The sequence below is a fragment of the Medicago sativa genome, chromosome 4, assembly GCF_051527215.1.
Source record: "Medicago sativa cultivar Bolivia chromosome 4, Bolivia_mono, whole genome shotgun sequence".
Classification (NCBI taxonomy): Eukaryota; Viridiplantae; Streptophyta; class Magnoliopsida; order Fabales; family Fabaceae; genus Medicago; species Medicago sativa.
The window spans coordinates 16,709,723-16,721,746 of NC_140752.1; the positions used below are offsets into that span (position 1 = coordinate 16,709,723).

Consider the following 12,024-nt stretch of genomic DNA (forward strand, 5'->3'; position numbering starts at 1 on the left):
GAGAGCGCGCATGAAATAGCCGTCGCAGCACGTAACAGTTCTAGGAGACTTCAGGTAAAAACAGTTATAAAAACACATTAATTTTATCACTAAACTAGCTCAATTAAGGTTTAAAATATTATCACATTCACCTTCACCTTCACCTTCATGGAGAACTAAAGGGTCAGAGAATGAACTTGGTGACTGATCTGTATTTTTTAAAATCTGAAGAAAGAAGGAAAATATTGCTGGCAGTGGCTGATGCATTGGAGAAAAACCAAAATATGATTATGCTTGAAAATCAGGCTGATGTTGCTGATGCTGTGGCAGCTGGATATGACAAAGTCTCTGATATCACGTTTAACCCTGAAGCCTGAGAAGGCAAGAACTTAAATTTGGTTGCATATACTGGAGTTAAAATTGAAGGATACCACACCCACATTTTGATTGTTTTCTTTGTCTGACACTTATTCATCACAATCCAAAACATGTTTTTTAATGAATGCGAGCATGTGTTTTGTCTGACTTTTGATTTTGTACTTAACAGATCTCTAGTCTTGCAAAGTATGTGTGCGTGCTGGCAGATATGGAAGAACCAATTGGTCAAATATTGAAGAGAACTGAGGTCAAATCAAAACCCCTTTTATTTCATTTTAAAGAGAGTCTCTTAGCCTCCGAACTCTATTATTTTTTGGTCTAGACCCTTGATATAACCCGAGTCAAGCTAGGTTGACTCGTAGAAGGTGGCAAAACTCTCCCGAACGTAATTTTATATCTACAAATGAATTGAATCCCAAATCTTACATAAGCAAAACTGATCTCCTTGTCACTTGGACCAACAGATGTTGGTCCTTCAAACTCTTATTCATCCCAACTGTGTCATGTGTAATATCTTCTAACGTGTTTGACAGATGTAACATCTTTCGAGTATTTGGTTGAATGACAAATCTGAAATGGATTTTGTAACTTGTGTTCACTGATATTGAACTGAGATAAAAAAATATAGTTACTGACTGATTTTGCCAACAAAATAAGTTTACTCATTTTGACAGTTCTGATTGCTGTTATGTGTCCAGCTAGCTGATGAACTCGTTCTGGAGAAAATATCATGTCCTCTGGGTGCCATCCTGATTATATTTGAGTCTCGACCTGATGCTCTTGTTCAGGTATTTATGGCACCCTGTCTTATTCATCTTCCATTTTCAAAAATTATTTAGCATGACAAATATAACTATCTAGCATAAGTTGCTTGTTGTTTCATTATATCGTCATATTTCAGTATATCCTTTTCGTTTATGCAATATTTCCTTTTAGTTAATATGGATATTGATGTAAAAGTTGTTTGTTTAAATGAATTAATAGATAGCAGCATTGGCAATTCGAAGTCGGAATGGCTTATTACTTAAAGGAGGAAAGGAAGCCCGAAGATCAAATGCGGCCTTACACAAGGTTTACCTATTTATTTTAGTCAGGGCTGTAGTTTTTTCAGGTCAATCTGTGCTATCATTTTAGCTATAAATAAATACCACCTTTACATATTTCTTCTTTATTGTAGGTCGTAATTTCAGCGATACCGGATACAGTCAGGGCTGTAGTTAGGGATGCAAAGACTGATTATCCTGCAGCCTGCAATGCAATGGTAACTAGCATTCATATCCTTTGCAATGCTTTGCTCCCTTGAAAAAATGTTCTTCGAGAGATAGTTGAGTTTTACTTGTTATTTGTGACGTGAATGAATTTATGGACTGTGCTCATTAAAATAATGTCATGATATTCTTAGGAGACTCTTCTTGTACACAAGAATCTGTCATGTAATGGTGGACTTAATGAGCTTATCCTTGAACTCCAACGTGAAGGTTTGGCCTCACTTCCAAATGGATTTATATGAAAAGCATTGGTTCAAATTGAATTTTCTAGTTTGTTTTTTCTAAGAATAATTGGAGTATACAAATTGAAATGTAATCTCTGCTCTATTATTTTTGTGTTTAAATCTAGTCAATTTTTGTGATGATTGAATATGCATGGTGCAAACTGTGCAAGAAAGTCGATCATAGTTGCCTCAAAATCGGGAAGCATGTATTAACAAAGATAAATGGCTTGCAGATGTTCAAATGTATGGTGGACCAAAAGCTAGTGCCGTGCTAAATATTGCTGAAGCGAGTTCTTTACATCACGAGTACAGCTCACTTACTTGCACAGTTGAAATTGTAGAGGACGTCTTTGCTGCCATTGACCACATAAATAAACATGGAAGGCATGTTCGATTCCTCAGAATAGTTTTCCTTTTTGTTATCATTGCCACTAATTTTATAGTGTGTAAAAGGTCTCTGTTGCTTTGTTTGATATCTCTGCAGTGCTCATACTGAATGCATTGTCACCGAAGATTCTAAAGGGGCTGAGACTTTCTTAAGTCAAGTTGACAGGTGTGTATCTATTTTTGGTCTGTGACCATGTTTAATCCTTTTCTTCCAACAGATACTGACATAGCATGATAAGATGGAAGGGTACTTCAGATGCTTTTCATAATTTGTTTGCGTTCTCGATCACCACATACTTCCCAAAGTTTGAACAATTATTCTTAATGTTGGGGCATAATGTTTCTTCAAACATGCAAATATTAACAATTGTTTCTTTGCTTTATTTCCATCTATATAATCTGATAAATTTTTACTTATCCCATCAAGTTAGAAAAGGTAAAAAGAAGCAAATACCATGGATGCTACACTACCTGCTTTGTTTCTGTTTGTTTATTTTATTTATCTAATTGTTAGACTTTTTTCATACTAGGATTAGTATTATTTTTAGAACTCAGAAAACATAAGGTTTTTAATAATTGTTGTTAATGGAAGTTCATTGGTTGTTCAAAATATTCATTTTTGCCTTATGCATAAACAGTGCGGCTGCGTTCCATAATGCAAGTACACGGTTTTGTGATGGAGCACGCTCTGGACTTGGGCCAGAGGTAATACATCTTCCAGAAAGTCTAATGTTATTAGTGTCATAGTTATTTTATCTTTCTCATATGTTTTTGGTTCTTTAAAATTTTGATCAAGTTGGAATAAGTACAAGTCGAATTCATGCTCGAGGTCCTGTAGGAGTCCAGGGATTGTTGACAAGCAAATGGTATGGAACTGGTTTTTGTTTTTGAAAAGAAAATAGAACTTCAACCAAACAAAAAATGCAATTATTTATATTTTTTCTATGACTGTTCTATGTTTCTAATTTCAATACAACAATGTTTTTGCACTATATATCATTATCTCATTCTTAAATATTTCCCTTTTGGGTAATGAACCAACAGAAACACACACACACAAACAATAATTTTTTACCTCAAATAAGGTGTATTACAAAAGGGGTTGCAATATCAAAGATCATGCATTCTAGTCTGTAACAAGATCATTTCTCGGCTCATTTTTAGATTTGTGGATATAATATAATGCAGGATATTGAGGGGGAGTGGACAGGTAGTTGATGGTGATCGAGGAGTCTCTTATACTTACAAAGAGAAATAGAAGCATAATAGGCATGTAGACAAATAATTCAAGCTAATATGCTCACATCATCAAAGCGGCATCTCCTGTCTGATAGATTTTAATAAGCAAAAGTTTCTGAGATGCTGGCCATGCATATTTGCTATTACCCCTTTCCAGAGGCTTTTTCTTACCTGGAGCAAGTTCAAAGGGGAGAAGATAATAATCATGTGAATGTTGTAGTATGACTATGTTATTAGTATTTCATAAAATAGTCCAAGTTTGTAAAAACAGCTATGCTGTGACAGTTATAATATTAATATAATTCCTATATCGTAGTGAAGTTGAATAATTGTGGAGGAGAGTTATTCTCCCAGTTACTATTGTAGAGAACTGGATTTGTTTTAAGCAGTATTCATGCCTTTAGACCGAATTATACTTAATAATTGAGCTTCCTTCAATCTATATGATATCTACTACTCAATGTTTGTGCACTTTCATTACTTTTTCTAATATTTCTCTTTAACATAACATTAAGATGATCAAAATGCAGTAAGAAATCACTCCGGGCCAGCATAGGAGAACATGAGCTCAAATCTCAGTGAACGGCTCTAGTTAGAAAGCTGCAAATCTGAGGTCGAGTGCTCTAATCGGCTGACTGTGGCTTAGTCGAATGGCCAACCTTAAGAGTTGAAATTTAATTTGTCAACCTATCAAAATCGTAACTTCCAATATAGTTTCTTAAGCAATGGTTTCCATGTCTTTATACGGTATCAATAGGAGACTTTGTCACCAAAAGAGCTCCGAGAGCAATTGATATTCAAACATCATGCCTCCACTTGTTAAGTGCACCCATAATCCTCTTCAAACCAATGCTAGCCATCTTTTCTTGAGTGAGAGAGATTGAGATTGGAATTTGGATTTGGATTTGAAGGTCACACTAGTGAAATTATTTTTGAGCGATCATTTATTGATTTAGATTTTCTGCAATTGCAAAACCCTCACTAACCACAATCAACACATTTCTGGCCATTGAATGGAAATCAGAACTTATATTTTGACTGTCATTTTGTGAGGGGAAATTTATAAACATAAAATTTAAGTGGTTTGATCTTAATCCAATTTCCTAGATATATTGACAGTAGTTGAAAAGATTTGATTCATGTATAAAAATATTTTATTTTAAATCAAATTTATTTGCCTAGTAATTTCTGCTTGAGGTTAAATTTACATTAAATAGATCAGAAGTTTTACCATCTTAACCATAGCACCGGATTTCGTCTTAGATTCATGAATGACAAACCCCTAATAATTGAAATAATAAAAAAGGCATCTTAAGTTTATAAAAACTACTTACCAACAAAGAACAGAAAAAACTCTAATAAAAACCCATACTAACATCTTAGAAATGATTAAAGGTACAGATCAACATTGCATGAAGAGTGTATTAAAACCAAAACTCAAATGTAGCTACCAATGAGCAATTTCCTCGTCCCATCCAACATTCATAATGGCAAGGCGGGTTCCCTCAGCTTGAAAACTCTATCAATCACACAGAGCTCTGCTCTTGTGGTGCTTGAACCACAAAAGGCTGTCCAATCATTGACGGTCATGCCAGGAGCTATAGCTTGGCTGCCTCGGTTGACGGTCCCAGGTTCGAAAGGAACTTCAAGAGCTGCAGAAAGTTCATCCAAGACTTGTTTGGAAGCATGAGGGTGGATCTGCAGCAAGTATATCGTCAAAAGACCTGAATTACAAATTTTAACTGTTCAAGAGAACATGTATTGTGTACTAACCAAACCACCTATGTTGGATAAGGCACAGTAACTTCCAGAAAAAAAACTGTGATAATCTTCCGGCTTGTAAACTTCTATCCCAAGGACATCTGTGATTAACTCCTTAGCATCCTGAACAATATATGGCAGTAAATACTAGATCAAACTAAGAATCATTTAAAAATCCAGAAGATAAATGATACTCTATTTTATCTATTTTAATTTTCTGGATAAAAAGAAATATGTTAATGATGACTCTCCTGGTTTCACTGATATGTGTGCAATCACCATACAAATGGCTGGACAAACAGAAGTAATAACACCCTTGCCAAAATCAGAGCCCTCTTATATAACCAGTATTAGTTACCCAACTACATAACCTTCAATTTTTCTCGTCATTTTAATTTGACACCAACAAGAGTGAAGTACTTGGATTATATAATAAAATGCACAGACCACCATTAGTTACCCATCTACATAACCTTCAATTTCCTCGCCATTTTAATGGTCAACAAGAATGAAGTACTTCAACTATATAATATATTGCACAACTCTGAACCAAAACCAACAAAAATAAAATAACCTGCACAGGTGGCATGGTCAAATCACCTGGTGTTACCATACAAGACAGCAAACTTTTCAATGAAAATTTGTCTATTATCTTCAAGAAACTATTTACGATTGAGCTAATTATGGCCAAAAGTTAAATATTTTAGGTGATTATGTTCAGAATGACAAGCATATATGTTATAATTTATCCATTTCTTTATTCATTATCCATGATTAAGAAGAAAACGAGTTTCTATCAAAATCAACCTGTCTTAAACAAGAATGAGATAGTGACCTGGAAAAGAAAACTATGATGTACAATTAAGACAATACCCAGGGAAGATCGGCGTGCGCAAGGGCCACATAGTCATTACATGCTACAAATCTTCCAAATTCTTGCATGAGCTGAACAGCAACTCCATCAGGCAGACTTCTTTTTATATGCCGCAATTCTTAAGATAACCATGGCAAAAATATCAAGTACTGCAATATCACAAATGGTGTGGAGTTCTATTCCACAACAAAGATGAAACAGTATATATAAAAGCCATATATAAAGAAAGTAATAAGTGATAATTAAGGAAAGGCAACACTTCTGAGTATTTTTGCGTTCTGATAAAGACAAATAAGCAGATCACGCCCAACAAAAAAATGGAAGAAACAAAATGTGAAAGGCCAAGACTGCTGATAAAAGATCCCAGATACTTGCATGCAGACAAAACTTACAGTATCTTTTGGATACTTGATAGTTAGATAACCCTTTGAGTCTAGACAATCATCATGAAACACCCTTTTGTTAAAAAAATATTTTAAACAATCTGGTATATTTATGTTTTTCTGTTGACAACTGTCCAACAGCCATAAAAATAGTCCAGGTAGTGTATAATTGTTCACCTCTCTGGTGCTAATAACACTAAACCAAAGTTTCCTAGCTCAAAATATTCTTCAGTGCAAGTAAAAATGGTATTTTTTTACCAAATATGTGGTACATATAGGAGTGACTTAGTTTGTGCTACGTTTTAATTGGTGTGCTTTCAATAGTGTTGTCGATGGAAGAAATCCAAAAATCCACCATAAAGCACCATGGCACCACCATCCTTCACAAAATGGCATGGCAGTTGTCAAAAAGTCAGCCCCCACAATCCTCCATGGCAACGCCATAACAGATATTTGACAGCACTGTTTCAACATATTAGTATGACATGTGAACCATCAATGATTACCAAGAGAACCTCATACTAACTGACTTTCCTTTATAAAATAAGAGAGTAATGCAAAGTCTTTTCCCTATGTATTTTACTATCTACAATGCTGGGAAATGGAGGTTAGATAAGCTTGACAATGCTATTTAAAAGAACAGTTTAGGTTCTTTAGTGACCTAAACAATTGGGTGAGTTGTTTCACGGTGGAAGGGGGAGTGAATATGTTTTGACAAACAATGACCCACTACATTAACATAAGCATTCAATTGTACTAAGAATAAACTAAATGGATAGCCTAAGAGCTGAAATCACCTTCGAGTGTGGTTGTATGGGGCAAGAGAAGCCCATTTTTGTTTCCTGCAAAACAATAGAAAGGTAAACTTATAAGGTCCCATTAGCATAAACAAAACAATAAATAGGAAAAACTGATGTTACCATCTTTTTATTGTAATATCTAAACTATATGTAAAGGGAATACATGGTTTTAAGCTGACTTTTTCACTTCCAATTATACCCTTAAACAAATTTGCATATAATAATTATATATTATTGGTGTCATTCAAAAATATAAGAATTTTACATTGTTGGCTTTTGTATCAAGCAATTATTCAAAAAAAAAAAAAAAATTCAAACTAATTATTTCTCTACTCCTTTTATTTAAAACCCCACAATTTCGGCAATACTCATTAAGATATAAAAGTTTACCAACACAAAAACGACCAACACCAGAACAGCCACCAACGGAGGTTTTGATGATAGGGATCGCATCTTCTAGTTCAGCCTCAATTGCACTGTACCAAAAACACATACATTTATTCCAATCCATTTGAAACCAAATGCAAAATTCCAATAGGAAATATATTTCATTAGTACATGAAAAGATTGAAAACCTGTAGAAGTTATTGGAACCTCCAGTGCCAACCAAGCAATAGGCATTGGTGAGTTTACAATAAAATCCAATTTCAGTGCTGTCGTCAAACAGAAGTCCTACAGGAGACATATAACATTGTGTTCATTGTAGCAATAGATGTATTAAGCAATAAGTATTTCTTTAGAAAAAGCAAATTTTCAACTTACTATTTGCCATGGCTGAGATGAAAGAAATCTCTGACCCTAGTAATCAACTTAATATCTGCAGTAGTAGAAATCCAATAAGAAAAGCAAATAAATGAATCATGAGTAAAGTGGAAAAGTATTCCAGAAATTTATTTATTCATAGTTTGTAATGTGAAAAAGGTAAATGTTGAAAAGAATTGTTTTGCAATTTTTATAGCTTTTTTTTTTTTTTATAATTTACAACGTTATAACCTATGAAGCACGGACACTCCTTGGATTAGGTGTGTCCTGGTGTCGAACAGATGCACGACCCCGACACTTGTAAATACACTGAATTATATATTTTTTCAAATTATTAGTTGTGTCGGCATGCCCGTGCTTCATTGGTTATAAGAAACTATTCACAGCACTAATATGAATATGTACTCCATTCAATTCCCAAAATTTATAATCCAACAACTAAACAAGTTTCTAATGATGGTGGGCCCCACTTTGCAGTAAAACCATGGCTATCTAAATCTATGAATTTACATGTATCTCAGAAAATAGATGAATGAAATCTTCTATAGACTCGAATGGAATTATACAAATAAAAGATGGAGAAAAAAAAAACATAAATCGCATAATTTAACAGAGTACGGAGAGATTGAGAGGGTTTGGAATTTGGAACGATTGCAAAAGAGAGAAACAAATATTCAATTATATAACAATTTTGATTTAAGAGAAAGGACAAAGTTACCTGAAGGCTCTGTTGAGCTGGGTTTCCTTCCGTCGCAGCACCTCCGTCAATCAGGTCTTTACCAAACCTACTCAAATACGAATAATATATATAGCCTATTTCGGCTTTTTTGAGATGATTTTTTACTTTTTTTTAAAAATTGTCCTCAATTTTTATGAGCCAAGTCTATTTATAAAAAATAAATGGAGATTGTTTTTTTTTTTTTTATCAAGTAGCCTAGTGGCTAGAATTCATCTTATTTTTAGGTAGTCTAGTGGCTAGAATTTATCTTATAATCTCCATTTATTTTTATAAATAGACTTAACTCATAAAAATTTTGTCCTCAATTTTTATGAGCTAAGTCTATTTATAAAAATAAATGGAGATTGTTTTTTTTTTTTGGCCGGGTAGCCTAGTGGCTAGAATTCATCTTAATTTTTATAAATAGACTTAGCTCATAAAAATTTTGTCCTCAATTTTTATGAGCTAAGTCTATTTATAAAAATAAATGGAGATTTTTTTTTGGCTATGTAGCCTAGTGGCTAGAATTCATCTTATTTTTTGGTAGCCTAGTGGCTAGAATTCATCTTATTAAGGTGAATAAGTGGGATGTCTGGGGTTCGAACCCCAGACCCTGCATATAATAATAATAATAATGCATTGTCCTACCAACTGAGCTATGCTCACGGGACTGTTGTTATTAAAGATATAGACATAAAAAATATGTGGTGAGTCCCATCGTTAAAAGTATTCCACCATCATTAATTATTATTAAGATTTTTTGTGTGTATATCTCTTCAAATAGAAAAGATAAAAAATGAAGATGATCTTAACTCACAAATAAAATATTAAAAAAAATATAACAAACTATTCACAAAAATATCACAAACAATAATTAATAACCTCAAATAATTTATTAAATAAAAAGTATAACAAACATGATTTATTTTGTTACCACAAACTATATCCCGTAACAAACACGATATAAATATATGTCCATTTGTTTTGTCCTTTAACCTTAAAAAAATGTAACAAACTGGATTGGATCAAGTAAGAAAATAGGAGATTATGGGCTGGTTTTTTCATAATCTCAATTAAATCGTTAAACATTTTTTTCTATAATAATGATCGTTGTTAGTGTCATTAAAAAGATAAGAATTTATATATTTTTTTTCTTGTTATATTTGTTTTTTTTTTTGACAACCTTGTTATATTTGTTTGTGTCATTAAAATAGATAAAGTCATTAGAATAGATAAAGATGGTTGGTTTGTATAATTTGAAAGTAACAAACATTTATATTTATACTTTTAATCAAAATCAAAATTTCATAAAAACATCATTCATAATTTTTAAACGTTAACACAATAAAAAGAGCAGAAAGACGAGCACGTGAGTGCCTGTCTTTTCGCTAGTAGTAATAATAATAATTTGGGGCTACCCCAACTCTTTCTCTAATGGTGTCATCTAAGCCTATTTTCTATCATATTTTCTAGTATAAATCACCTAAGTCTATTTTCTATCATATTTTCTAGTATAGGGGCTACCCCAACTCTTTCTCTAATGGTGTCATCCCTAATCCTATCCCATATAGTCTTACCACTCATCCAACGAAACATCCTCATCTTCGCTACACTTACTTTATTCTCGTGTTGGTTCTTAACCGCCTAACACTCCGTACCATACAACATCGCTGGTCTGACGGTTGTCTGGTAGAATTTTTCTTTCAACTCAAGTGGTACTTTCTTATCGCACAAAACACATGAGACTCTTATCCATCTTAACCACCTAACTTGAAAACGATGATATACATATGCTTATATTTTTCCGTCATTTTTACTGTAGAACCAAGATATTTAAATCTTTATTGAAATACTAAAATAAAGAAATTTGTAATTGACAAGAAAGAATGAGGGTGGAACCAACTCTATTACTAGTATTTTTTTTTAAGAACTCTATTACCAACTTTGATATTGATGGGAATGCAATTAATGAGAAGAGCATTATGAGAAAATCCAAGATATGGAGGGTTTATGAAAGGAATCATAAGGTGATAGGTTGACTGATGAGGTGGCTAAGAAGACTAAGTTGGCTAAATGAGGGAATATTTTCCCCTCGCTTTCCTGAGAGGTCCCCTTATATTCTCTACTACTACTATCCTTCAAGAATCAATAATACATATTAGGGGCCGTACTCTGGTCCAATTAGTAAGGTCCGAGCAAAAAAGCGACCCAATATAAATGCGATACGTGGCATTATTTCTTCTTTTAGCAAATGGTCAAGATTTCAACCCATTTTGTGCTTTTACCTCTTTGCCCTTTCAGTATAAAGTCTAGCCAAATACTTTATCTCTCGTGTCTATTACACAAACACCCCTAGATCAATTCATTCATTCATTCAATTCCCTCAAGTTCTTCATCGTTCCCGCTTCTCGTATCACTGTTCATCGTCGCTACTCTCTATCAACTGTAACACATCATCGTAGTCTAAACAAGTTCAACAACTGATTCATCATTCATCCCTTTATTTACTTCAGTTTTTTCTTTAAACTTTTGGTTTTCCCGATTTCTCATTTAAAATGTCTCAACAAAGATTAAATAAATTATTTTTTTTTGTCAAGTAGCGTAGTGGTTAGAATTCACCTTTTTCAAGGTGAATAAGTGGGGTGTCTGGGGTTCGAACCCCGACCCCTGCATATAACAATGCATGTCCCTGCCAACTGAGCTATGCTCACGGGGACAAATAAATTGTATTTATTGTCAATTGAAAAATAAATGTTAAATGAAATTGATTATAATAATTTAATGATCTTGTTAACCTGTGCTTCCGAAACACAAGGATGTAAAAGTAGAATGAAAAATCAAATTTTGCATTGAAAATAATATTTTTTTATCTTTTAAAAAGTAAAATACACAATTTCGAAGACAATATTTTCTTTTATAATTCCTTAACAACTCTTAACAAGTGTCCCTGAAGCAGTTGTTAACATTTCCTAATTTAATATATGACTTTGCATATCAAATTTTTTATAAATAAAACTTAAATAAAAATAAAAAAGTACTAGTAACTAAAAAAGTATCACTTTAAAATTCATCTTAGGCCTCGTCATGTATTGGGCTCAAGATTAGGATCATTAGATTATAAAGAATGCCGAATTTTGAAGAGATCACATATATTTAATTGATGTGATTTTTATGGATGATAGAGCATGCATTAAATTTTTTTTTTCTGTGAAATTTTACTAACATGTTTTCACATTAACTTAATTATTTTT

At 33.1% G+C, this 12,024-nt stretch overlaps 2 protein-coding genes across 3 annotated transcripts; one reads left to right on the top strand and one right to left on the bottom strand.

Moving 5' to 3' along the window:
• Positions 1 to 23: 23 nt before the first annotated feature.
• Positions 24 to 3,946, top strand: LOC146926782 (delta-1-pyrroline-5-carboxylate synthase-like). 2 transcript variants are annotated; one of them, XR_015005516.1, is made up of 12 exons: positions 24 to 54; positions 211 to 360; positions 527 to 604; positions 1,056 to 1,145; positions 1,342 to 1,428; positions 1,535 to 1,618; positions 1,760 to 1,835; positions 2,083 to 2,233; positions 2,334 to 2,402; positions 2,875 to 2,941; positions 3,033 to 3,102; positions 3,425 to 3,946. XR_015005516.1 is itself a non-coding variant. In XM_085700276.1 (11 exons), exons 2-11 carry the CDS (start codon positions 289 to 291, stop codon positions 3,452 to 3,454), a joined length of 804 nt encoding a protein of 267 aa, XP_085556402.1. In that variant the 5' UTR covers positions 24 to 54; positions 211 to 288; the 3' UTR covers positions 3,455 to 3,697. The 2 variants fall into 2 exon arrangements, 1 of the variants encoding a protein (XP_085556402.1); XM_085700276.1 differs by lacking the exon at positions 3,033 to 3,102 and having other exon boundaries at positions 3,425 to 3,697.
• Positions 3,947 to 4,689: 743 nt separating this feature from the next.
• LOC146926783 (eukaryotic translation initiation factor 6-2-like) lies at positions 4,690 to 8,914 on the bottom strand. Its single transcript, XM_085700279.1, has 8 exons — positions 8,774 to 8,914; positions 8,056 to 8,110; positions 7,869 to 7,965; positions 7,684 to 7,769; positions 7,291 to 7,335; positions 6,110 to 6,228; positions 5,249 to 5,359; positions 4,690 to 5,173 (listed from the first exon to the last, which is right to left on the bottom strand). Exons 2-8 carry the CDS (start codon positions 8,063 to 8,065, stop codon positions 4,958 to 4,960), a joined length of 684 nt encoding a protein of 227 aa, XP_085556405.1. The 5' UTR covers positions 8,066 to 8,110; positions 8,774 to 8,914; the 3' UTR covers positions 4,690 to 4,957.
• Between the last annotated feature and the right edge of the window lie 3,110 nt (positions 8,915 to 12,024).